Here is a 26,152-nt window from a genome sequence, read left to right as displayed (position 1 = left end):
TGCTGTTTTGATAGAGCCATAGTTAGATGTTTTCCAAATTATTTTGACTAAAATTATTTTTGCATGAAGTCCAAACATGTTATTCTAATCAGGAGGTTAGCTAGGGAGACCCACAGAGAATGTTTGCTAATAGATCTGTAACAATTGATGTTGTTTCTTTGCTGAATCTAAATGTATGAAATCTCAGTTACGCAGTTATTCTTGCTCTTAATTTGTATTGTGACAATCGAGTGTTTAGTAGTTAAAGCCGAATTGTGATTCGGTGACTGGTTTCACATTCAATGGGATTTCTAGAAGCGATATCTTCTAGTACCAGATATTCGTTCAGTCAATCGAGCTCGCCGTTAGAGGCGCCATCCCGGCTACCTGACTTTCCCTCACCAACAAAACAACTCGTCTTTTTTTTCTGCCCGCCTACCCATCAGCCGCTGCGTAAAGACTGCGCGCAGTGCCCTTTAGCTTCAACATTGGACTCATGGCGTCACTCGTCGTCAGGATGGGGCTTGCAGGCAGCCGGAGCTTTCCGTGAGTTTTCATATTTTGATTGACATTTATGGGCGGAAGTGATGCGCTGCTTGGCCCCTGAACTTGACCTGGTGCTCCCATTCTGATAAATCCGCGAAACTCTGTTGGAGCGCGTAGGGTCGCAGTGCAAAATTCAGTTTACGACTATTTTTTTCACGTACACCGTTGAAGAGGGCATTGCTCTAGTTCACGTCCCCCCACTGGAAGGGCGAGCCTGTCATTCGCCCAGCCTTCCTCAAAAGTCCAATAGAATACTCTTTAATGTAGATGACGTGAGGTTGGGTGGTACTTGCAGCCAATAGCTGCTTTCATGTTGAATTGCAACGCCCCCTCAGGAAACACGAAGCTCTAAAGAATGTGACGAACTTATGTTCTGCTTTCTGTTACGAGGTCCGAGTGTTAATTATTCTTGCCTAGGGCATCCAGAGTAGAGCACAGGTGCAGGTAATATCGAAAGTCAGGGGGAAGGAAACCATGCCGGAGGTCCGTGAGGCGCGACCACACGACCTCCAGTGTACGCTGCAGTAACTTTTGTGTTGTCTCTTCTATTTTAGCGTGTGTTGTGAGTGAAGCGTGTATTTTTATCCTTAGGCTGTCTCTTAGTTTTTAGTGTCAAATTTTGAACAGTCCCTGTTTTCCTCAGGACTGTCGTGAACCACCCCTTCTAAAATCTCCTTACTGTTATTCTGCTCTTTGGTTATTAGAGACACGAAGTGTTAGTGATTCGATGCCATTTCTGGTTATGTTGCCTGATTGCTGTACAGTGTTCTGCAGCCTTGCACATTAAAAAAGGTGTGAATCTTCCTTTTATTCGCTATGTAGTCGTTTATTGAGAACAATTTTGAACCAGATATTTAACGTCGTCTAGTACCGATTGGTGCTGTTCGGGCTAGGATACAACTTGAACAATCTGGAAGCAATACATTCGAGGTCACTTCGTAAAGTAGAGAACATTCAGTCTATCAGATAGGATAAAATAATTTCTAGCTTAAGCGTCAATAATTTTCAGTTCTAATAAGGACACGGAGGCGAGGGTCATGCTTCTCTTTCTTTACTGAGTAAATCACAGTAGCCAATTAAAACACAGAAAAGCTTAAAATACATGACCCACAGTTGTCCAGTGTCCTGCCCGGTCATAGGCCTATTCCCTGTATATATGCTCCTGTCACAATAGTCCTTACTCTTTCTTTGCGAACTTCAACAATAATGCATCAACAACCTGAAGAAAACGAACAGCTCCTCAGAACTTCACCCTGTCCACCATCAGCGGTGAGTCCACCTCTGTAGACGACGGAACCTCCATCGCAAAAATTTAACACATCATCATTCCTCGATCCTTAGACAAGATCACTTGGAATTATTCTCCGTCCCTGAGGAAAAAAATAGAATAAAATGAGGAATAACATTGAATCACATAAATGAATCTCAGGAGAGAAACTTTTAAATACATTATTATGAAATCATATCCATAATTACTATCATAATATTCAGAATGTACAGTAAACATTTGACGCAATGTCAGCTGTGGATGGGATAATCCTCGCCCCGTGTCCTTAATAGAAATAACATTTTTTGACGCATAAGGTAGATTTTTTTTTTTATTCTGTCAGGACCGGAGACTTCAGATTATGCTAGTTTAAAGCTGATCCACCACCATAGATACAAAATCAACAATTGGTTTGTGATAGAATACGTTGAACGTGGAATCTGAAGACCAATCTGCCGCTACCATAATGTCCTCAATGTGGGACCCAATAGAGAAAGCCTTAGAGGCCATGGCTGCACACACACAATGAGTCCCAAAGAGCAAAAAATCAATCCCGGCTACCCCTAACCACCATCCTGCTCAACGGGCCAAAGTTGCAGCTGAAACTGGACAAAAAGATATCTGCAAGGAAATGTGTAGTTGACCCGCAGAATATCTACAGTATTCCCAGGTACACTCCTCATAAGCTTTCAGACATTTCACAACACTTAATTTTTGATTGGGAGGAAAAGCGCGATATGTAATGCAACATGATGCAGTTTTAGTATGCCTTGAAATAGAGAATGAAACTACAGATGGAGTAAATATTCTAACTGCTATTTCAAGGGCACGCACATGTGAAACACACCTAAAGGAAACCAGACAGAGAAGAAGTGTTAACTTTGTGAACAGTTGTTTACAAGAGAGGCAAGGCCTCAGAAATTATAATAACACATCAACATCCCATAAAACTGAATACTTTGCTTGTGGAGTTTGGACCACCCTGATACCCCTGAGGAATTTACAAACTAAAGGTGTTCACCAACTGGCTTGCCATCCAAATGTGATGTCCTGCCAAAACAGCAGAACAGAAGATACTCCCCGTCCTGTTTGTAAACCCTGAGTAGCTAAGTCCGATAAAAAAAATTCACAATCATGTATTGGTGCCCCCAAGGGATCAATACTCCGTTCATTATGCAAATGTGTCCATCTCTTCCATGCTGCCTCATATTGTTTATGAGTGGAAGGAGCCCAAGACTGAAAGAAGAACATAGAGTTCTCTGAAACTCCTGAGATTTGCCATCAATGCCAGAAAGTCTCCAAGCCATCATAGACAAGCGATCTTGAAGTACTAATAGATGGGATAGACCTATGTGATCGGAAAGGAGATCTGGGAAGGATCAAATCCGTATTGGAGGAGCGCAAGACAACAGTATAGCCAGTGGGAACTAAGATTGGCTTTTCCAGCAAGGGGTCACCAGAACCGCCACCGCTGATTGTGTCCGCACCTGAGAAAGTACTCTCTGAATCATTGAAAATGGTGGAAAAGCGTATACGATACCATCCAACAATGTTTGAAGGAAGACATCTGAGTTCACTGCTACAGGATCCAGCCTACAACTGTAAAATCGAGGGAGTTGGGCATTCAAGCAAGATGCTAACAGGTCTATCTTGCATGGTCCTCACAGCTGATGTAGGGCTTGAAAGACACAGGGGCAACGTTTCCAATCACTGGCATCCCGCAGAAAGCGAGAGCTCAAGTCCACTATCTCATTGAAGCGATCCAGAATATATTCTACGGTCAGCAAGATCTGATGTTTGAGATAATAATGCCATAAGTCCTCAGCAATCTCGACCGGTAGACAAGATCTTGACTGCCCCCAAACCGGTTTATGTAGCGAACTGCTGACACATTATCCATGTGCAGTAGAATGCAGCAGCTCCGGAGAGAGGGACCTGATCGCAAAGGCTCCTGCTAATAGTTCGAGGCAGTTGTAGCGGTAGTTCCTCTGGAGACCACCTTCCCTCCATTTCCACTGAACCACACCAAGCCCTCCAACCTCAATGTTTGGCATCCAACTTTATGGTCACCTCCAGAGCTGGTGCGAAAATGGCCTTGTCTTTCCATGCATCCATATGACCCAGCCACCAGGATATGTCTGTCCTGTCCTCTTGTGATAACACAACCTGTTCTAAGTAAGACAGATCCTTCTTGAGATGCAATATCTTTAATCACTGTAGAGCGTAATAATGAAGGGGACCTGGAAAGATGTCTTAAATGGAGGATGCCAAAAGACCCACCAAGCAAGCAAGAATTGTCAACGATATTGTCAGAGAGGCAAGGACTCTCCTCAACTCTTTCTTGATGGAAATCCACTTCATCAGCGGCAATCGAAGCTGGGTGTTTGATGGAATCCACCAGAAGGCCTAAGAATTCTATGATCTGAGACAGAATTGTAATCAATATCTCTGTGTTGATATCAAACCAGAGGTCTTGGAGTAATGGGGTAGTCTTAAAAAGGTGAAGGAGGATTATGGCCTTCCTTTGCGCCATAACCATAATAACGTCAAGGTATATAATGAGACGAACTCCCCTCTCCTTGAGGTATTAAACCACTGGGCATAGTATTTTGGTCAAACACCACGGGGTGGATGAAACATCAAAGAGGAGAGCTGTGAATTTGTGCCACCGGTCTTTCCAATAAAACTAAGAGATCCGTCGATGAGGAGAAAAATGGGAATTGTTAAATAGGCGTCTTTGAAGTCGAGAAGCACTAGCCAATCACCCTCCTGTAAAAGATCTTGCAACAAATGAATGCCTTCCATTTTGAAATGGCGGTACACTGTCCAAGAGTTGAATTGTTTGAGATTCAGCACCAGATGTGAACTTCTGTCCTTCTTGTGAACCTAGAAAATTGTGCTCAAGATCCCTAAGGGTGGAGCGAAATCTCTACTATTGCTTGTTTGAAAAGTATGGCACAGATTATGTTTATATGAAACTGCTCTATGTTTGGGGAAAAAGAAGAGGACGAGTGAGGCTTTCTTGGAGGGGCTGGAATAAAACTCCAGTCTGAACTGTCTGTAGGAATCTAAGGATCTTGGGTGATAAACTTCCAAACATGAAGGTGAAACCTTATCTTCCACTCCCAAAAATAACCTCTAACAAGGGAGTCACTTTTACCTGAGTAGGTGGCATCTGCTGCATCGGTCCCTCTGCAGTATCCACCCCAGTGGGCATGGCCATGACCTCCTCTGGTGTTTGAGGGATAGAAGTTGGAGGCATTGGACGAAAGCCTTCTGCCTCTGAGAATTTCCTCTTGAAGCCTGATAGAAACCTTGGCCTGGCGCTCGGCATCCGAAGCATCCAGCTCTCACAAAAAGATCTCTACTAAACTTCTTCGTCATGGACACCTGGGCCATGTCCGATGCTGTAAAGGTGGCAACATATATGCCTAAGTCTTTAACAAATGTGTCCCCGAACAGTAATCTGTTTGCAGTGGTGCCTGTCTCTTCACAAGTTGTGGGTCAATGCATATGAGAAAAGACTTGCAGTGTTCCGTGGATATGGCACAATTGGCTTTACCCAAAAGGCATATAGTCCTGTAGGCCCATACAAGAATTTTCTCTGGACCTAACCTGGAATTTGATTCCTTCGCTTGGACAGCTAGCTCAAGAATCTTTGTTAGGAGGCCGGAAAGATCCAGGAGCTTATCCTGGCATCCACACAGTACTTTATTGGGACCCTTTTTGGGATCTTTTGCAAACGTTTTAAGAAAAGTCACCATAATCGGGTCCAGTTCTGGCATGCCCGCAACCTTGCCTAGGAGAGGGGGAGAGGACATTCAGGTTTACAAGGTGTTGCGCACCTCACACTCAAAACCTTTCCTCAACTTCTCTTGAACATAATGGGCCTCTTCTATATATGGCACCCATTCCGTGGTTCATGGATGCACAGTATTTTCTGGGTCAAAAAGCAAATTTCGTGGCCAAGGATCCTCGACTAAGGAATGGTGAAATTTGGGTCTTCACTTTGTTGCAGGTTTTGGATCCTCCTGCGAGTGGTCTGAGTCAGAGGAATGCGAGGAAGACGCAGGAGACATGTCTGTCAAGTGTGATTTTGGGGTGAAAGTTCTCAAGGTCCCTTCAGAAGCAAAGCTCCCATATTTGTGGCCTTGGAGGACCTAAGCTGCCATTTGAGCCAGAATATCTGCAGAGGAAGGACTTCCTGAAGAGGCTCCCTGGGTAGGGCCTGAGATAGTCTGGTAGTCTCTGGTCGTGGCTCGGGGCAGGGAGTCCCATCAATTCACTCTGACCATAACTTATCAAAGGTTGCGTAAATAGCTTCAAAGTCTTAATAAAGGCCTGGTTCATGCAATCTGCACATGGTTGCTCAAGGCTTCCACAAGTCTCTCTTCTATCTGGTGCTCATAGGGCACTTCAGAAATGTCCTAATATTCATCCTCTTCAGAGTAGGTCGCCATTGCAGTAGGAGTGCTCACGAGGATTTAGAAGAGTTTAGGGGGGAATATACAGCCCAGCATAGGTACTGCAGAATCTCAAAGGAGATAGACAGTGAAACTGTCTTGCCAGCTTTCTAATAATAAATAGAGGGAGCCATCTGAGAATTCCCTAGGGCAGAGCCCTTATCAAACTTATTCAGCCCTGTTGGGTGTTTCAGAAGGAGATAGAACCACTTCTGACTATTTCCAATGCACACATTTGATTGGGAAGAACAAACGCTACAGTCGGAATTGCGCTGATGCTTGCCACCCGAAAGTGAAGGAGGTCAAAGTCCTCGAAGCGAGCAAAGCATTCTCTTACAGTCCCCTCTCCCACTCCACAGCTGGCAACGTGACAGGGTAATCGTCAGAATCCCCTTAGGCATAAGAATTGCCCAGTCGCTATAATAACAAAATGCATCTAGTGCATGCAAAATACGTATCACACAGTAAATAAATACACTTATCTCAGGCTGCTGCAGCAGCAGAGATAGAGGAAGGACTATCATGAAAGGAGCTTATATATATATATATATATATATATATATATATATATATATATATATATATATATATAGTGTATCCCTGCACAATAAAAGGAAAAGGTACGGACACCTTAGGAAAGTTGCAAATTACACTATACTATCAACAGATTACTCCTCCCAACGTGTTTTAGGCATAGCTTTGATCACGGATAGGGTGGTCATAAAATTAACATAATAAATAACAAAAATCACCAACATTGAAGATGGACTGACATTACAACACAAACAAATTACAAAATAAGGCTGCCGCCAAATTGGAAAGTCAACCAATATCCATTTGCACTTCAAATTATTTGTAGTTCTATCTAAAACTCATGGGAGCCCACATATCAATAGTATTAGGAACACTGGAAAAAAGAGAAAATTATAGATGATGTGTATGATTGATATATGTCAATAGTCTCATATCCCTGCATCGTACCGAATATACGTAATTTTAATCCTCTCTCCAATTAGATTACAGCTTCATATCTCTATAACCTAGTGGTTCCAAATAATTTGTAAAGTACATACTCCTACAATAACATATATACACATCATATACCTGCTCATCTCACATCCAGTTAATTGTCCCACAATAATTCAATAGAGACCAATGTTGGTGATTTTTGGTAGTTTGGTGTTGGGAGGAGGAATCTGTTGATAGTAAAGTCATTTGCTACTTTCCTAAGGTGTCCGTACATTTTCCTTTTATTGTGCAAGGATACGCTATTGTTATATTTAGAGTTCCCGGTTCCATGTTCGGACCGCCACTGGCTACGCCTCAGTATTCCGGGACTTGTTTATATATATATATATATATATATATATATATATATATATATATATATATATATATTATACACACACACACACACACACACAAAGAGCAGACCTTTGATTGAGCACACACACACACACACACACACACACACACACACACAAAGAACAGACCTTTGATTGAGCAGGGCACTATAGGTCATGTAGTTTAAGTTTTTATGTGTTTTAATTGGCTGCTGTCATTTATTCTGTAAAGAAAGAGAAGCACAATCTGAAGCCTCGGGTCTTGATATAGAATTTTTAAAGCGCTACTAATTACCCTTGAGGGTATCCAGGTGCTTGCAAGTCTCAGTGGCACATTCGAATAGCCAGGTCTCGAGGGCTCTACGGAATTCCAGGTGAGCAGTGATGATCCAAAGATCCGTTGAAAGGATGTTTCAGGTTTTTGTTGCTATGTGGGAGAAGGCATGTCCTCCATTTCTGCTTGGGTAAATGCGTGGAGTGTGTGGAAGTGATAGGGAGGCAGAGCGTAGTCTTCATGAAGGTTGGTGTAAATTCAGGCAGTGATTAATGTAGGCTAGTCCTTGGTTGTGTATGGCTTTGTGTGTGTGAATCAGCAGCTTGAATACACACCTCTTCTGCATGGGGTGCCAGCGGAGTTGCCTGAGGTGTGTGTGATGTGAGATAATCAGGAAAGGTCGAGGATGAGTCTGGCTACAGCGTTCTGTATGGTATGAAGGCTTAGTAGCACTTTCGAGGAAGTCTATCGTTCATCACCAATGGTAAAAATAACAGGGCACATATAAAAAAAAAATATATAGATATATATATCTTTCATTAACAACCTCAATTAATGTCTCGCCTTTGCTGAGCATTGTATATGCCTCTCTTGTGATTTTCCTCAGTCTGTATCGCCATCGTGTGGCAGTTTATTGAACAAGATTTGTTGGTTTATGTGCGCACACGTTTGCATTCAGTTTTTCGGTCTGTGGTTCCAGCAGAATTAGTTTCTTTTTATACATACGTTTAATGTTTTCGTTTATTTCTGTACATGCACAAGTGACTATAAGTTACAATTCTGTTTCAGAGAGTTTATCGAAGTGTTCTAACAATTGAGTACATTTTGTAAGCAATACTCCAATTAGCGGCCGGTTGTCTAATTACTTTTAGTCCTACTTTTCCTCGTTACAGTCAATACTTTTAAAGTAAAGATACTTTAGAAGGGGTGGTACAATATTACCGCTATGTTTCTCATCCACGTCCCAGTCATTAACATTTGTAGTTGAATCCAACTCCATAACCGAAAAAAACCCAGGAGAATTCGAAAGTCAAGCCACGCTCACCCACTTGGGTGCTATATATAGACTAACACTCTCAGAATACTACTGTTTTTTCTTTTCTTGGGTCCGAAAGGGTCGATAACGCGGGTCTTTGGAGGTATGTAATTTATGCATGGTTTGAGAAGGGGTGATTCTCTTGCATGCGTGGTAGTTCGGCTGAGTGCTCATGGGCCGTATCTCAGCACAAAGGTTTGCACATCATTGTCAGTATACATATATTGAGAGGAACGTACATGTAAGTCTGTTTATTGTTGTTTTTTTGGGAATATATTCATGATTTTGCTGTATCCCTGGCCTGATGATATTTCTGGATTGCTTTTGTTTAATGGGGAATCATTCCACTAAGAGAAGGCACGTTTTCCCACAATCTGCTTCTCCAGTGTCTTCTTGCGCCCCCCCACTTCACTCAAGAAAAGACAGAGGGGGTAGGGATGAGAAGGAATCCATTGAGAGAGTATCGGAAGGACAGCTCCAAGAAGATTAGAAAGCAATATTTGATGTGTTATCAGTATCTGATGTGTCACATGACTCAGAGGATACTTTCCCTGTTACAGAGCAGAAGGTGAATTATATTTCTAAGGAGGTGTTGCCTGGTGTTTTGTCCCACACTAGAAAGAATATGTGTTTCGAGCTGTTTTGAATGACCTTTTCTGTCACAGGAAGCAGTGAAGAATGCAGCCAAGGCATCACTAAAAAGCTTAGTCTGGAGGGAACTACCCAACTTTCCGAAAATAAACATTTAGATTAGCGTACACTACTTGAATACAGTCTTAAATAAAATACAGAGAGAGGAGCACTGGCAAAATAAGATAGATTATAACTATTTGAAAGTGGTAGTAAAGTCCACGGCAAAGCTGTTTTCATTCAAGAAAAAGAGAGAGGCCTTTTCTAAACTGACAATGATATAGATTTTGTTAAAATCCTATTCTTCACTTTCTCTACTTGTCAATCAATAATTAATGAAATTTATGCTGTTACCCCTTAAACCTTCACAGCCATGGAAGTGCAATCAGAACTGTGCCTACTGCAGAGGGTGTGGTTATTGCACCAAAACAATATAACATGTGATCTGTTTGTGCCCTCATTTACTGCCCCTCAGAAGGAGGTATTTCAGCACATGTTTTAACAGACTGGGAGTTAGGTTAATTACAACTGTAATTCACGAGTGCCTGCGTGGCATGGATCTTCAGCTCATGGGTCGCTTATTAAAGTCTATGGAGTTTGTTACACAAGAGCTCGAGAATGCAAATGTAGCTCTCCATGCACAGAGATGCCCTCTGTATTAAAGATCTTGTAGGATTGTGTACTCAATAGGTAATTTTCTACGAGATGCAAACAAGGGCTTGGTGTGAACTACCCTGTAGTCGTCCGTAACTAACCTCAGACTCATATGAGCAACTGTCTCTTTAACAACGAATTCAATTATGTATCTTGTATCACTGGTTCGTGGTTAGAGAAACCCATCAGAAATCTGAACAGTGACCTACTAAAGGAAGCTTCAACAAGTACAGCCTTTGGCACCTCATAGGAATTCTATATTTAAGGAGGATAGCTGTTGGGTTTGAGAGAGGGTGTATTAATAAGCCTGGCACTTTTTCAAAGCCTTACAGCTAAAGCTGCAGGGCTCAAGACTCCTTTACGGTTTCTTCACATTAATTATAACTTGGACACCCCTGACTCAAATCACATGCATATAGCAATGCCCAGAAGTCTCGCATGGGGAGTGGGGCGGTGGCTTGTACAAATATGCTTGACTGTAACAATTATTTTTATTAATTGATAATTTTTATCCGATATGTGCACACGTGCTTTATTGTGTTGGTTTTAATTAGCATCCTCAATACATTTTGATTGATTGAGGAAGCGTGATTTTTCGCCAGTGCCAAAAACCCATTAATGCTGCCTTCCGATATATCAGGTTGTCATGAGTCATTAAAGAAAAGTAGAAAGATCCAGAGAAAATTGCCTTGCCAATATTTATGTCCAAATTGTATTCTTCGGAGAGCATGGCACTCTTTTACCAGATAACACTCATGTTGATTCTGTGGTAGCAAGTTTGGTTGGCAGATGTTCGATGGCGGAAGAGACCTTTGAAGAACTCCAAGCCTTAAATATATATATATATATATAAATATATATATATATATATATTTATTTCACAAAAGCCAAAAAGACACTGCACTCCCGGAAAAAATATAGGCAGATTTTAATCTCAAAGGCAGGCAACAGAGTCAGGTATCACAACGCGTTTCAACATTCCGTCTTGTTCAGGTGGTATCAATCTGTTAGCACATTGTGTTTTCCAGCCCATTTTATAGGCACACAAGACATTATGGGATATGTAGTTGCAATTACTGCTAGGAGCATAATTAATTATAGTGCTAACAATTTCCCCCTCCTCTGTTGCAGGACTTGATTAGGTGCCTAAGTACACATGGGGAACAATATGTGATGCTACTCCCTTTGTGTCTTAAACTTCTGGACTGGTTTTAAAACTTCTATGTGATGGATTTATAACCCATAACTATGTATTATTTATCATAGTTGTTTTGTATTTGAGCTGTCATGATTTATTGGACATGATTTGTGATGTATAATTCAATCAATAAAAGCTTTATTTCAGCATGAAAAATGCCATAAAAGCACAGATTTACAAGTAAAAAAAAGTATTAAAAAGACAAGATAAACATGCAATATAATGGACCACAGAACGAATAAAACCAAACCAATAAATACACCATACGACATGCAATACTCATAAAAAAAACATCCAGCATATTACTTAGCAAAGTGCAAAGTTCGATAGCAGCAGAGAAGAGGATCAGCAGTACGACCATCATACGTTCCCTTCCCATTACTTAATCGCCTCTGCTCTAACAGACCAAACATTACCCAAAAAGTTTGCAACTGCACAGGCGAGCACAGGTCTAGAATCTGACCTCATAACTCTTACTGCAGTTGCGATATGGCGCGTTCCTAAAGACCTAGCAACCGGTTTAATTCATGTCCTGCGGGGGTCATCGTACGCCCGGCATGCAAACAAGACATGATCAACTGTTTCCTTGCATTGCTTGCAGCCTGGGAATAACGGTGAAGCAGCAGAATCTGTTTCCCAGTTACTTGTAAATGACCTCAGGGCAAGGGACCCTATTCTACACTGAATGTACAACCTCCCATCCCTGGGGACCAGGATAAAATCAAGATACACTTCTAAAAAGCTGTTTTGCTTTAAAATCCAAAAAATCACTTGTTAAAGTGCCTATACCCCAACACTAAACCCTCCTGCAGGACCCAGGCCCAATATCATCTTTTTAATTCTGGCTTGCATGGAATCTCCTCTCGATGTTCAGAGCCCAGATCTAATTCAAACCCCAGGGTACGTAACATTCTATTTATATTCATGAGCCATGGTATCTTTGCACCCCAACACACTTTAGTACCTCCGTAAAGATGGCAGCATACTGCTTGAGCTCTTGTGTGACCATCAGCCTTCTCCAGAACAGTAGTGGGTGCAATCTCACCTTGTCCGTAATGGACTTCCAGCAAAAATCCAATTTTAGCGGAAGAAGCTGGGTGCTATGAGATTCCTGAACGAGACTCCTGATGAACTTATGTTCAGTCAGGTCGCTGAGACCAGAAAAGCCCCAGAGTTCTGCACCATAATGTGGTGATGCCACAACTTTGGCATCATAAATCTGCTTGGGCGCTGCTACAGGCTTAAAAGAAGCAGCTCTATGCTCCCACAGTATTACTCCAATTACTTGTCTTAGCTTATTGTCCATTTTGTTAATATAGTGGTGCCAATCCATATTATCTGCCAGCTTAATACCTAAATAATCAAAGGTATTCACTCTCAAGAGTCTCACCCCCCAAGGTCACCTTCCAGCTGAATGCCTTATGCAGGTTGATAACCAAAGATTTGGCCTTGCTGGTGTTAATAATTAGGCCTGGATCCTCCAAAATTCCTCAAATCTAGCCAGGAGCCTTTGAAGGCCAACTGGAGTCTTAGACACCAAGTGGTGTCCACATAAAGTAGGGTTGCGATCTTATGCTTCCCATAGAGGGGGAGTCGGCCAACGGGATGGACATAACATTTACAGCTTCATTCAAAAACAGAGAGAAAAGAGTAGGGGCAAGGACACACCCCTGCCTCACACCTTTATGTATTGTAATAGGGTCAGTAACTTGTCCTTGATCCCCCTCACCCACCAAATGACTGCCTGATTGTTCTCATACAGGTGAATAAGAACGGCAAAGATGTCACTGGGCATACCCATATCTGCTAAGATGGACCATAATTTATCTCTTGGGACTGTATCTAAAGCCAATTTTAGGTCAATAAATGCAGCCTAGACTGCCTTTGCCTACCACTACAGTCTTCCAATATAATAGCACAAATCTAAACACTTGATCAATTGTGATAGTCTTCGGCCTAAAGCCGGTATGGTAAGGAAATAGAATATTCTTGTCCTCAATCCAATCTAAAATTTTCTCTTATAATGGCCTACAAAAGACTTTTTGTGCTGCATCAATAAGGCTTATATGCCTGTAGTTGGTGGGGGAATTCCTAGCCCCCTTCTTATAGATTGGTACAACCTCAGCGCATTTCCAAGAGGATGGGATGGGTGCCCCATTTACAATGTGATTAGCCAATTTTAGCATATAAGTAGCCCGAACTTCCTTATCTTGCTTGAATAAGTCATCTGGGATTCCATCAGGGCCAGGTGACTTACTGGCCGCAATGGCATCGATAGGGCTTACAATCTCAAACAGATTGAACATGTCTCTCTGCGGCTGGGTAAAACCACTATTTGCTCTTTAGAATAGAGAGATTTAAAATGTTCCACCCACACCTCAGGAGGAATAACATTGTCAAAATCTGATTGACATTTAATGACTCCTTCCCACCTTTTGCTCATCAGATCGTAGAATCTGACATGATCACGCACGCACCTTACACATGGCTTTAAGGGCCTCCCATCTATTATCGTCCCAAACTTTTCTTGCCTGCGCCAATGCCGCCTTATAAGAAGACTGAGTATCTATCCCCATTGTGGGATCTAGTAGCTTTAATCAGGTCAGCCCTTGCAAGTCTACAGTGCTTGCCATATTCACTTAAGTGGTTTGTCTTAGTCAATTTGCTTTTCTTCTTGACCCCACGGGCAACAAAATGTGAAAGTACACCTCCAAAGGGAGCAAGATGGATATTGGCTACATCAACCCCACTATTGTCTTCAGCAGGGAGCGCATTCAGCTTGTCCAATGCTGAATTTACTAACAATATTATTTCTGTGAGTACCCCTGCTTTTATAGAAACGCTTTGCAATGCTCTGCCACTTGAGTTACCTTGAGTTCTTGTGTGCAAGCAAAGAGGCGTCCGTCCTTTTTAAAGAGCCTGAATAAAGGCTTTAATGAGCAACATAGAGGGCTGTGATCGCTCTCAACTGTTTCAATAATCGCCATATCCACCATAGAAGCCCATAGTCTGATGTCCTACAGCACATAGTCTATCCTACTAGAGCCCATATAGCCATGCAAAGTATGAAGCCCAGTCCTATCGCTTGTGGTCCTACCATTTAAAGCTCTTAACTCAAATTAAAGTGTGACAGCTTTCAATTGAAGTGCCATCCTGGACCATTTGTTGTCTGGGGCTAGGCTGAGCTCTGGGATTGACCACCTTTCATCTTCCTCGTCAGTAAGGCTTATATCTTCATTATCTAATGGCTCAAACGTTACATTTAAGTCACCACCAATGATGAAATAAAATCTGCACGCAGTCTTATCCAGGTTGGCCTCGAGGCAAGACAAAGCATCAGATTGTGATCCACCACGCACATCCCTAACATATAGGTTGTAAATGTCTAACTCAGTGATAAAACCATCTTTTGCCCAAATAGCTAAAATACCAGGGTGGGCCACAGAAAGCATTGTGAGGGCACATTCCGATTAAATTTTGACCCAAATCATTAACCCGCCTAAAGGCATACCTTTAAGGCTGGGGATAGCTGCTTTAAAAAAGGCCAAGTACCCATGTCGATAGACCAGTTCAGTACACCAGGTCTCCTGGAATAAGCAGATGTCAAAATTGTCGATAAAGGTGTTCCACTCAAGGAGCAGCAGCTTCGAACCCAAACCTGCTACATTCCAGGAGACAAGCGAAATACACTGGGAAGGCTCATGATGTGAGCATCTGATCTTTCCTCTGCTCTCCCTGGTTGAGTGTTAGCTGGACAAGACAAGCCTAAGGATGGAGCCCTTTCCCTACAGTACCCCCCTCCCTGAAAGTATCCAGAAGTTGTTCTGCATCCACAGATCTTTCTTCCTCACTTATTCCTGGGGTAACATGTGGAACAAAGGCCGCCCACCCCACCCGCTGCTCCAATCAGAGGTAGTCAATCAATTTTCTTTGAAGCACTGAAACGATTGCTGACAGGCACGTTATACAGCCCATGCTGTCCTGGTATAGCCCATGATCCCCTCCCTGAAAATTATCCCCTGCTAGATTCACCCGACGTCTAGCAGCCATAGTAGGTTTGTAAAAATAGCCCAGGGTCAATCGCGTAATTCCAGTTCCCAACTCTCCCACCTCCTTATTGTTACATAGTAATCTGTGTACAATCTCAGGGTCATTAAAATGTACAATTATGCAGTCCCCCGGGCAGTTGGCCCGTCCTGGACCAATTCACCTGACCCTGCGTGTTAGCAAAATCTTATAGGCCAGCCTAGTCCGATAGTTCTTCACTTCTTGCAGACATTAATTATACAATGCCACCTGTGATTCAGTTTGACCAGGCTTCAATTTAAGGACTCCTGCAAGTATTACCACATAGAGGCACAAGGATGTGGGTAAGTTTATAAAGGGTGGGATGGCACTTGGGTTGTTACTAATGTAATGCCCTCCCTCTCCTGCCCACCATCCTCCCCCTTCAAGGTTGTGCTCCACTGCCAGCTCCCCACATCAAGTGCGGCTGATTAACCAGGGGCGCTGTCTGAGGGTTAATTTAGCACAAACGTTGACCTCTTTTAGAGTTAGATTGACCTGGGCCAAGTTCCTCAACATAACTGGGCTGTGGCAGAGCTGCACCCCCTACCTGCTGACTGTCCTGACACTGTGGGCCAGCCATAGAGTTTAGAGTGAGTTTAGTCTTAGCCACCCGATTCATCAGGGGTTCAAGTTCGGCTTTTAAAAGCTTCTCAACCCTCAATGCCACCTTCGTCACCACCTCCGCTACAAGGCCGGCTAGCCAACCTTGGTCAGTGTCCGACTCTGCCCTGGCATTAGCAGATGGCTGTGTGCTCCTCGCTGTCACGGCTTGGTCCCAGTAATTATGACTATGGGCTTAGTGTTACTCTGCAGTGCACTCTGGGGCCTCTTCAGCCCCTTCTTGATATGGTTAGCTTCCATAGTAAGAGCTACCGTAGGTTCCTTCTGGGGAGCTTGTATCAGCCTCTAATCCTACAGTGGTGACAGTAGAGTTTGCAGGACAGATCAAGGCCTCATTTTCCCCGGTTGCACTCGAAGCAGAAGATGGTGCCATCTTGCAGACTCATTAAAGGAAGATGCGCTCCGGATCTAGGGAGAGCCTTTTTTTTCAGTGAGATCTTTTTCATTGGAGACAACCGCAATAACCCGCTGCAGCATTTTATCTTTAGAAGTCAATCTGGCAGGCGGAGTAGCAGCAGTGGCAGCATTAGAGTGGTTAGCACCTTTCTTCTTGCCCATGGCCCCTATACTCTAATTAGTATTGTGTAACAGGAAACTGACACAAAATCGCTAAAAGCAGCTGTCCCTCAGCATAAGATAATTAAATAATGGGGTCGTCATCACACTAAAAGCCCAGTACTATGTGCACAGATGCAAACTCACCCTTGGACCAAAGATGTTAGATGGGTGGCTGAGCCCAGCCTCTTCCGGGCTCTAACGGCTGCAGATGGGCCCACTCTTGGCCTGGTCTTCGCGCTTCGGGCCACAGAATCTATTAAATGTGCCTCCGGGAGCTTCGCTTAGCATCAAACGGGCTCCACCATTACTCTCCCTTAGAAAACACCTGGTCCGTCATCATTAGGTACTTTCTGAGTCAGGCTTGCTCCTGTTATGCCTCTGAGAAATAAACAAAAATACGCTCAATTAAGGGCTGCTCTTTACCTAAAGGTGTTCACCTACACCCGGTTGAATATGTGCAGCACAGCAAATGTCTTGTGTGCGGAGGTGTTCCTTCTCCTGCTATCCATCACACCTACAACTCTTAAATTGTCCTTGAACTTCCACCATCTATATAAGAATCCCCAATGCAGGACTTGCCTCGAACCCCGGCTCATTGATAGAGCCGTAGCGTCCTGGAGCTTGTAGCTTTTAGGCTAAGGGCGGTCTGGTCGGTTTCTCACTCTGTCCTCTGCCTCGGCTCCATCGCTCCACTCTGGCTCCCATTAGTTTTGGGTATGCCGGTCTTGCCTGGATGACCTGATTCTTCCTCTCCTTCATAATTATATACAAGATGCTCAAGAGTTTGTTTTTGATTTGTCTTTTCTTGTGAGTGTATTTTGTACTAAAACTTCTTTGTGTTAGTGGTAAGTACAATAATGATCTAATAATAAATAATTCTGAATTTTTATTGCCACATGATTCATGTTCTTTGTTGTGTAATATTTCAAATAGTGCTTGGGCTATTGGGCGGTCTTTATGTCTGGGCAATTTATGGACCCCTCCCCAATTTGTGGCCTTATTGGATCAAACCACAGTATTATGATAGAAGAATTGTTTGAGACAGGTCTCCTGGTGTGGCAGTTATGTCCAGAAGGAAGGCTGGGTTTGAGTCCTGTGTTGCCTGTCACCGGCAAATGTCAGTGACAGACCCACACTTTGTCTGCTTCTGGTGTCTCGAGCGCTACCATGATGCCAAACCCTGCGTTGATTGTCGCACTATGCACCCCAAGGCCTTGAGGGAGTGATCCTTAAAGCTCCTTGCGCTCAATGTGCGATGCAGCGACGGTCTTGATCCCATTTAGAGGAAGGTACTGGAATTGTTGGTGGAGGCATCAATCTTTGTTGAAGTCCTCCCATTTAGGTAAGTCCCAAAAGAAGTCGAAGATGTCTTTGACTTCGCCATGTCAGTTGAAGTCTTCCGATGAGACGAGGGAACGTCTTCATTTTGAGGACTGGTTCAATAGATGAGCCTGCCCCTGCGTATTTGCTGATGAACATGTCCTTTGATGGCTTCCTTTTCTTTGGGGACAGGGCAGACTCAGCACTGGGGCGCTTCAAGGTCAGCAGGGCTTTGGCTATGTCCATGGGCTGTTCTATGGCCCCTCGCCAACCCCAGTCTGCCTTTTACTTCTTTTTCAGTCATTGAAGGGGCTTCCAGCCGTGTCTCTACTTGCCCACGCGCCATGCCACACAAGCTTCTCAGCTCCTTCATGGCTGAGAATTCGTCACCTACAGACTCTGTGGGTCAGATAGCCAGAAGTCAGGCCAGTCCACCCCCGGAAGCCGCAGCCCCAAGCCTCTTTGGTTTGCCCTCCAAACATTGTGGACACCCAGTAGGAAGCAGTATATGCCATCACCTGCACCACTGGAGGACGATAACACCTGACCACTGGGTTTTACAGATTGTCCAAAGGGGCTATTCTCTCTCATTTATTTCTTCTCCACCCATGCCACCCACTTGCTACAGGCTGATGGAGAGCCATATCTCATTACTTCACCACGAAGTGGCGACTCTCTTGGCCAAGGGAGCCATGGAGAAGGATGCTGGCATCTGAAGTAGGTTGTAGGCGTTATTGCCACTACGTTCTGATGCCCAAGAAGGGTGAAGGCCTTCAACCTGTTCTAGACCAATGCCCTCTCAATTTTTTCCTGTCAAAGGAGAAATTCAGAATGCTCCAGCTTGCTCAAATCCTGTCTGCCCTGGACCCAGGAGACTGGATGGTGGCGTTGAACTTGCAGGGTGAATACTTTCACGTCCCCATCCTGCCTGCACAACAGATGTTACCTTCAGTTCACAATAGGTCAGGAGCACTTTCAGTTCACCATGCTCACTTTCAGCCTGGTGATGGTGGCGATTGCAGCTCATCTGCAGAGATCAGGGGTACTAGTCTTCCTCTATCTCGACAACTGGCTTTTGAAGGCTAGTTCATCCCAGGCAGTTGCCTCTGGCCTCCAGACTGTGGTAAATCTCCTGCACTCGCTGAGGTTTACTATAAATGTGCCGAAGTCACACCTGACCCCCCCTTCTCAAATGCGCTCCTGCATCGGAGTTGTTTTGGACACATTGCAGTTTCGGGCCAGTCCTCTAAAATGGCAAGTCCAGGATATTCAGGTTAACTACGAGGCTGCTGGGCCTCTTAGCCTCCTGCATCCTGCTTGTGACACATGCCCGCTGGCAAATGCAGGCTCTGCAATGGGACCTGTAGTTTCAGTGGGCACAGCATCAGGAGAATCTCTCCGACCTGGTCCAGATATCAGAGGGCACTGCAGAATATATGCAGTGGTTGTTAATGAACTGCAGTTTGATCAGCAGTAGACCCCTCTCCCTTCCCCAACTATATCTGACAGTAGTGATAGGTGTGTCACTCTTAGGCTGGGGTGGCCATCTGGGAGAGGTGGAGATCAGCTTCCTCTGATCTCTAGTGGCACCTGGACTCCACATCAACCAGTTGGAGCTTCAGGCAATCCGGCTGGTATTGAAAGCCTTTCTAGCCTCCATCAAGGAAAGGCCAGTGAATGTGTTCACGGACAACACCACTGCCATTTGAAACTGCAACAAACAGGACGGATGGGGTCTTGTACCATTTAGCAAGAGGCCCTGTGTCTCTGGACATGGCTGGATTGTCAAGGCATTTCTGTGGTGGTTCAAAACCTGGAGGGCTCTCTGAATGCTAGGGCAGGCTAACTTAGCTGAAGATGCCTAGTGGATCACAAATGGTGTCTCCATCTGGCAGTTGGTCAAGGTCTCTTTCAGGTGTGGGGAGAGCCTTGGTTAGATCAGTTCACCACCGAAAGAATGTGCAGTGTTAGTACTTCTGTGTGCTGGAGTTTCCAAGACGGTTGTCACTCTGTGATGCTTTTCATCTTGAGTTGAGCTTCAATCTCCTGTACATCTTTCCACCCATATCACTCTTGCCCAGAGCTTTCAAGAAGATTAGGAATGACTTGGCCCAAGTCATCCTTGTGGCTTCGAATTGGACTCAGAGAGTTTGTTATCCTGAGCTGTTTAGCATGGCCATCGGTCCCATGCTCAGGCTGCCTCTTCAGGAGGATATTCTGTCACAGCAGCAGAGGACATTCTCCACCAGAATTTGTCGACGCTCCTTCATGCATGGAGATTGAGCGGCAACAGTTGACAACTTTCAACCTTCTGCCTGAAGTCTGAAATGTTATCTTGGCAGCCTGACATGACTCCATCAAAGCAGTTACGCCGGGCGTTGGAACAAGTTTGTGGCATGGTTTAAACCAAACAGGTTGATCCTTTAGACTACACCCCTTTCCCCAGCTTCTTCTGTCTATCCTTACCCTGGTCTGGCAGGGCAAGCATTGACCACATCGAAGGGTTATTTGTCTGCCATTTTCACTTTCCTGTGGCTGTCAGATCAGTCTTCTTTCTCCAAGTCCCCTATTGTAAATAGGTTTCTTAAAGGTTGCAACACTTATTTCCTCCAGCTCCCTTTGTTATGCCTCAATGGGACCTCAGCTTGGTTCTGACCTTCCAAATGTGTGCTCCCTTTCAGCAGCTTAATATCTGCCCTCTTAGGCTTCTCACCTTCAAGACAGCCTTTCTCATGGCAGTTACATCTGCCCGGAGGCTCAGTAAACTACAGGCATTATCATCTCATGCTCCATACATGTCCTCCTTCCTAGACAAACTGGTCCTTGCAGAAGATGGTAACCCCATTCCATGCAGACCAATCTATCACCTTTCCTGCTTTGTATGCTCCTCCTCATCCTTCTAAGGAAGAGGGAAGTCTCAAGCTGCTGGACCCAACGTGAGCATTGTTGTTCTTCTGAGACCGCAGAAAACTGTTCAGAGTGGATGATCAGCTCTTCATGGGGTATGTTGGGGCCAAAAAAGGGAAGGCCTTGTAGAAGCAAACCATCTCACAATGGATTGTGCTCTGTAGACGTTCACCAAACACTACTGCCTGGACAATCCGGTCTGTCAGGAGGGAAAATGTGCTTGTTTGGTCCTGCAGGACTTTTTGGTTTAAATAACGTTCGCAGACCCTCCTCCTGTAAGGTATTGCTTGGGTATATATTCTAGGGTAAGGAATCTGCAGCCAGAAGTCTCAATCATTTGAACAAGTTACCTTCGGTGACTCCTTGTCTTGTAGAGACTCTGTTTAGTTGCAGATTCCTTACCGACCCACCCATCCTTCCCGCACTGTAAAAGGATTTTAGAGCTAATGGCTGTTCCCCATTTCAGGGCACTAGTATCACATACCAGTGGTCAGTGTTCTTCATGACTCTGCTTTTCTGGTGTGGAAAGTCGCAAAAATAAACTGATATTGGCACCCTGGGGTGGCTCCTATATTGGCACTGCACTCTTGACGTCCGGCACAAATAATGCAATATGGAGCCGAATGACTCCACCTACTAGCGGGCAGGGGTAATGCACAACAACAAAAAAAAATCTGGATCCAGTTTCCCACCAGGGGATAATTCTAAGGTAAGGAATCTGCAGCTAAATAGAGTCTTTACCAGATAAGGCGTTACCAAGGGTAAGTAACTTGTTTGTCAGGAATGTCTCCGGTTGTGTACCCTCTAAGCTGTCTAGTATCCCCACCAATCCGATGTTGTTCTGCTTTGTCATCTGCGTCTTCTGCTCTCTTCTCAAGTTGCTGTGTGTTGTAGGATACTTATAATTTTAATTTGTGAAGGGTGTTTTCTGTTGTAGAAAGTCGGTGTTCCGCTTCAGATACATTCTCAGCCACCTCCTTGAGGTCCTGGTGCAGGAGGGTGATGTTCATCCCTATCCCACCAATCTTTTCCCCTGTGGCCGTGTATTTAGCACTAATATACCAAAAATCGCCTGGAAGAATTTTTCAGAAGTAACCAAGTACGCTTTAGGGCTCACTGCATGATCATAGAAACTTTGAATCTGGTCCATGGAATACATTTGCCCAGTATATTCAGAACTAACAACAAGTGGGTATCCCCTGCCCTTTGGTAATGCTTTCCTTCCTTAACTAAATACCCTGTCTGATATTTCCAAAAAAGAAGGACTTTGATGTGCTTCATCATCTGGTCTCATCCTGGTCTCCACAAACCAGGATGGGCTAGACCGTATTCTAGGAGGACTTTAAATATCACCATGAATTGGGTACCTGAAGTGTATAAAAATACCTCTAACTAACCTGTGCTTCCCTTTAGTAGCGGTTGTTTGTATATAGGTTAAAAATATTGTTTGTGGATAAGGATACTATGGCCCTGTGGGCCCAATCAATCGTTGACATGCTTCAGCCCCTTTGCTTAGGCCTCTAGGGTCTAGGGCTTTCATCAGGATTCCAATCATGCACTGCCCCGGTAACACACTTTTTATTTGTGAACAGCATGCAGTGCTAACTAGCATGCAAGGTGAGTGTTTACACTCCTTTTTCACAAGCTGTAGGATCTTAATTCCCACTACAGAGAAAGGAATTGTTTATCACATAACAGTTGGGGAAGTAAAGCAGCATTTGTTACCTATTTCTCTAAAAAATGGTGATCGTACAAGTGGTGATCATTCAAATTTTCACATTGTGCCACAGTGTTATTGTGAAATCAGTAACCATGTGATAAAGCAGACTGTGCTAAAAGCCATACATGTTATTCTATGGGAAAATTTATAGTGTCATACATATTTTGTGTTTTCAGTTTCATGCCTGAAGATAACTTACATACCCTGCCTCACTAATAGGGATGGCGCCTTTCTTTTTTTGGAAAGGAACTGCATTCATATGCATTTATTTGAGGTACTGGACCTACCCTACTCGGGAATCTTGCTACACCTCACGAAGAGAGGGGGTGGCATGTCCTTGTAGTCACACATTGTCGTATATTGGCATCATTAAAAACATAGCAATGTCAAAGAGGCACTTGATTGTAAGGGCTACATTTAGAGTAAAGTGGTAATTAGCACTCCGTGTTTAACAGAACACACCCAACAACAAATACTAAAGACAAGGTGCTGTACGCACGTCGTCAAGGATAACATGCCACTTGTTCCCTATTTGGTATGCCTGCACTCTCCCGGCTCGCCATGTCCGTGTTGCAGAGGGCTACTCTTAAAACCCTCCATGTAGTCCATGGACTCTGTCGCATCAGTTGTGTGTTGACATAATGACGTCAGACGCGTGGAAAAGGGTTCATGGGAAACAGAATCACCTGTATTTTTAAAAGTTATGACTAGAAGTATTTTACTAGGAAAACATGAGATAAAAAGTCCCATCCTAGTGAGTGTCATTGCTGTACAAATCTCTGTGTTCCTAGATGTTATAATTAGCGGTAAAGACAACAGAATCAAACATGGAGAAGTTATACAAATCTCCTATCTTTTGAATGGCATTTGCTAGATTTTATAGTGCTAGAACCTATAAGAAAAGAAGTTCCATCCTTGTGTGGCCCATTGTTGCACAAGAATCTGTATTCTTTAGACATAGTTAAAAGTAAAGACAATATAGTTAGTGCCCATATTTAATGGTATTGTAGGTAAAACAAAATTAAAAAATATAAAACGTTGGGAGGGGCCTATGGGAAACGGTGTCCTATCCCAGTTCAGGTCATAGTTCTATGAATCTCTAAATCTTCAGAGGTAGGAAAACGGTAATAATGTGAAAATAGACTCTGGAGGTGAACAGATTACGTATACTAGACTGGCTAGGTATGGGAAAAGTCAAATTCGGTCCATACTTGTGTTATCTCCTTTATAAAAAAAAAAGGGTATGTATGGATTTATGGGTTCAAAAATGTAACTGGTTCTATGAGATTTAATTGTTGAGGCCAATTTTGTGGGTTTTCAATTTGTAAACCCAATGCTGTTCCTTCTCCAATAGTGTTCAAGTCATTCTTCACTATGTGTGTTTCTGGTGATTGCCATAAGGGCAGCATCTTTGATGTTCTGCCATGATCCAGGCTCTGCAGTCTCAGATTTGGTTGCTGCAATGTCATGGAGATGCCTACCACAGCTCCTCTGTGCCCGGCCCTCACTTCGGGTGTTGCTCCATGGCTGCAGGCCTGTTCAGGCTGGGAGGTCACGATCCACCAGGGGCTCGGGCAGGGGTTGAGCCCTGTGTGTTTTGGCCTCTCCACTCACTCTGCTCATTCCACTCGGCTTCTGTGGCCTAGCATTGGCCCACCAGAGATGAGCGTCAGTGTGGTCTGGGCTCCTGCCCCAATCCCGAACCCTGTTTAACCTCCGGGCTGTTTTAGGATGTGGCTCAGCTGGCGAGGATTCGAGTCTCAGCGTGGACTGGAGCAGAGTTGGCCTCCATCTTGGAATCGGGACTGGTCTGACCTCTCCTCCATCAATGCAGATTGTGCAATCCCTACTAGCACAGAGTTTCTGCAGTCATGATTTGACCAACAAGAAGTTCAATTGTTAGCTTAATATCTGAGTTAGGGATGAAAAGTTTGATTCCACAGAGGAGCCAAAGTTTAAATTGTGCCTCTTTTGCCTTTGCATTTGTATATGTTTAGAGATTGCGGGTTCTGTCTATGTAGATGCCTATTTATTTTTTGCGTTTTCCACAACTGAGGATTTGCAGTTGATTATCAAGCAGTGGTTGAGCCAAGTTTGAATTAGGACAATGCTGGATGTTCGAGAAAATCAAAGAAACTAAATTTTTATGTGGGTTGAGTGTGAGATAGAGATGCAGCAATCATCGTTGATGTACGAGTGGCAAGAAATGTTCTAACTGGTCACAATGTAGAAGTGAAGGGTATTGGAGAGAGAATAGAGGATTGATCGGCAGATGGAGGTAAGATTGACCAACTTTAAAAAAAAACTTTGGTTACATTTCTCTAAGTATTAAGAAAACCATCTAAGCACTGTGTCAGTCTACCACAGTCTCTTCTTAAGGAATTTAAGGAGAATAACATGATTCACCTTGTCAAAAGTTACTGAAAGGTCAAGGAGTATGAAGAGATATGAGTCCCCTAGGGTGAGGATACAGAGAGTATTACCTGCTCTTTTTAAAGTAGCGGTTTCTGTGCTGCAACTCACTAGAAAGTCTGATTGCATTTCATTAAATAGGTTGCTTTCTTCAATGAATGGATTGTTTCTTCAATAAAATAATGGTGGTGGAATTCAATACAAGTCTCTGACTGTGGCCAGGAAAAGAAAGTTAAAGACTGGTTGGTAGTAATTTATATCAATTGGGTTGATTGCTTTCTTTTTTATCAGTAGAAGCACTTGACCCATTTTAAGCAATCAAGGACCTATTGTTGCCAAAGAGAGGTGAGGATCAGTTTTGTCGAGCAGGAAGTGACCAAGGTGCTAATTTCCTTAAGGAGTGTCATAAGATGTGGTTCAGAGAAGTGTTTTGGTTGTGGCAATTGGGCCTTCACCTGTCACCACTGCTGCTTCGCCTGCAGCACAAGACCTCAGACTTGCACTAAAACCTGTGCGAGTGAGCCCACACTCATCCTGGCACCTATTAAGTGCATCAGGCCCAATGCCCGTACCCTCTGCAAGCCCTTCATAGAAATCTGGGACATCATCACCACCCTCACCCTTCATGTGTCCTTCATCACAGAAACATGGGTTAGCGTCACCGCAAACCCCGACTGTGAGGCTAAGCCTCCGCCACTTCCACCAGCTACAAGATGAAACACAAAGACCTTGCAAACAAACATGGTGGAGGTATCGCCATAATCTTCAAGGATACCATCCCATGCACCATCACCATGACGACCCAGCACCTCTCATGGAGCACCTCAGTTTCCAGATCCATACAGATGCCAAGACCATGATAAGAGGCACCCTCGCCTTCATACCACCGGGACCCCTAGCAGCCTTCTGTAATGCCATCCCCAACCTCATGGTCCCCCTCACCATAGATTCCAAACACTATGTCCTGCTTGGCGATTTCAACTTCCACATCAACGACTCTAACACAGCCACCCTCCTAGAGAACCTCAACAACATCAGCCTCACCCAAATAGTCATCGCCACCACGCACAAAGCTGGACACACACTCTGCGCCATCTTCACCTCCAGAGACAGACTCACCTTTACCAACACCACAGAGCTCACCTGGACCGACCAC

General features: G+C 43.9%; 1 protein-coding gene across 3 annotated transcripts in view; it reads left to right on the top strand.

Moving 5' to 3' along the window:
* The first annotated feature begins 384 nt into the window (after nucleotides 1-384).
* CLYBL (citramalyl-CoA lyase) overlaps nucleotides 385-26,152 on the top strand; it is a 1,509,930-nt gene continuing 1,484,162 nt past the window's right edge. Inside the window, exon 1 of one of the 3 annotated variants that reach the window (XM_069205075.1) lies at nucleotides 385-525. In XM_069205075.1, coding sequence (XP_069061176.1) covers nucleotides 476-525 — 50 coding nt within the window. In that variant the 5' untranslated portion in view covers nucleotides 385-475. The remainder of the gene's footprint in view (nucleotides 526-26,152) is intronic. The other 2 variants (XM_069205074.1, XM_069205077.1) reach the window with 2 other exon arrangements.

This window comes from Pleurodeles waltl, chromosome 8, assembly GCF_031143425.1.
Source record: "Pleurodeles waltl isolate 20211129_DDA chromosome 8, aPleWal1.hap1.20221129, whole genome shotgun sequence".
Taxonomy (NCBI): domain Eukaryota; kingdom Metazoa; phylum Chordata; class Amphibia; order Caudata; family Salamandridae; genus Pleurodeles; species Pleurodeles waltl.
Note: the sequence above shows the minus strand (reverse complement) of the source record. Positions and strands in the feature narration are given on the sequence as shown.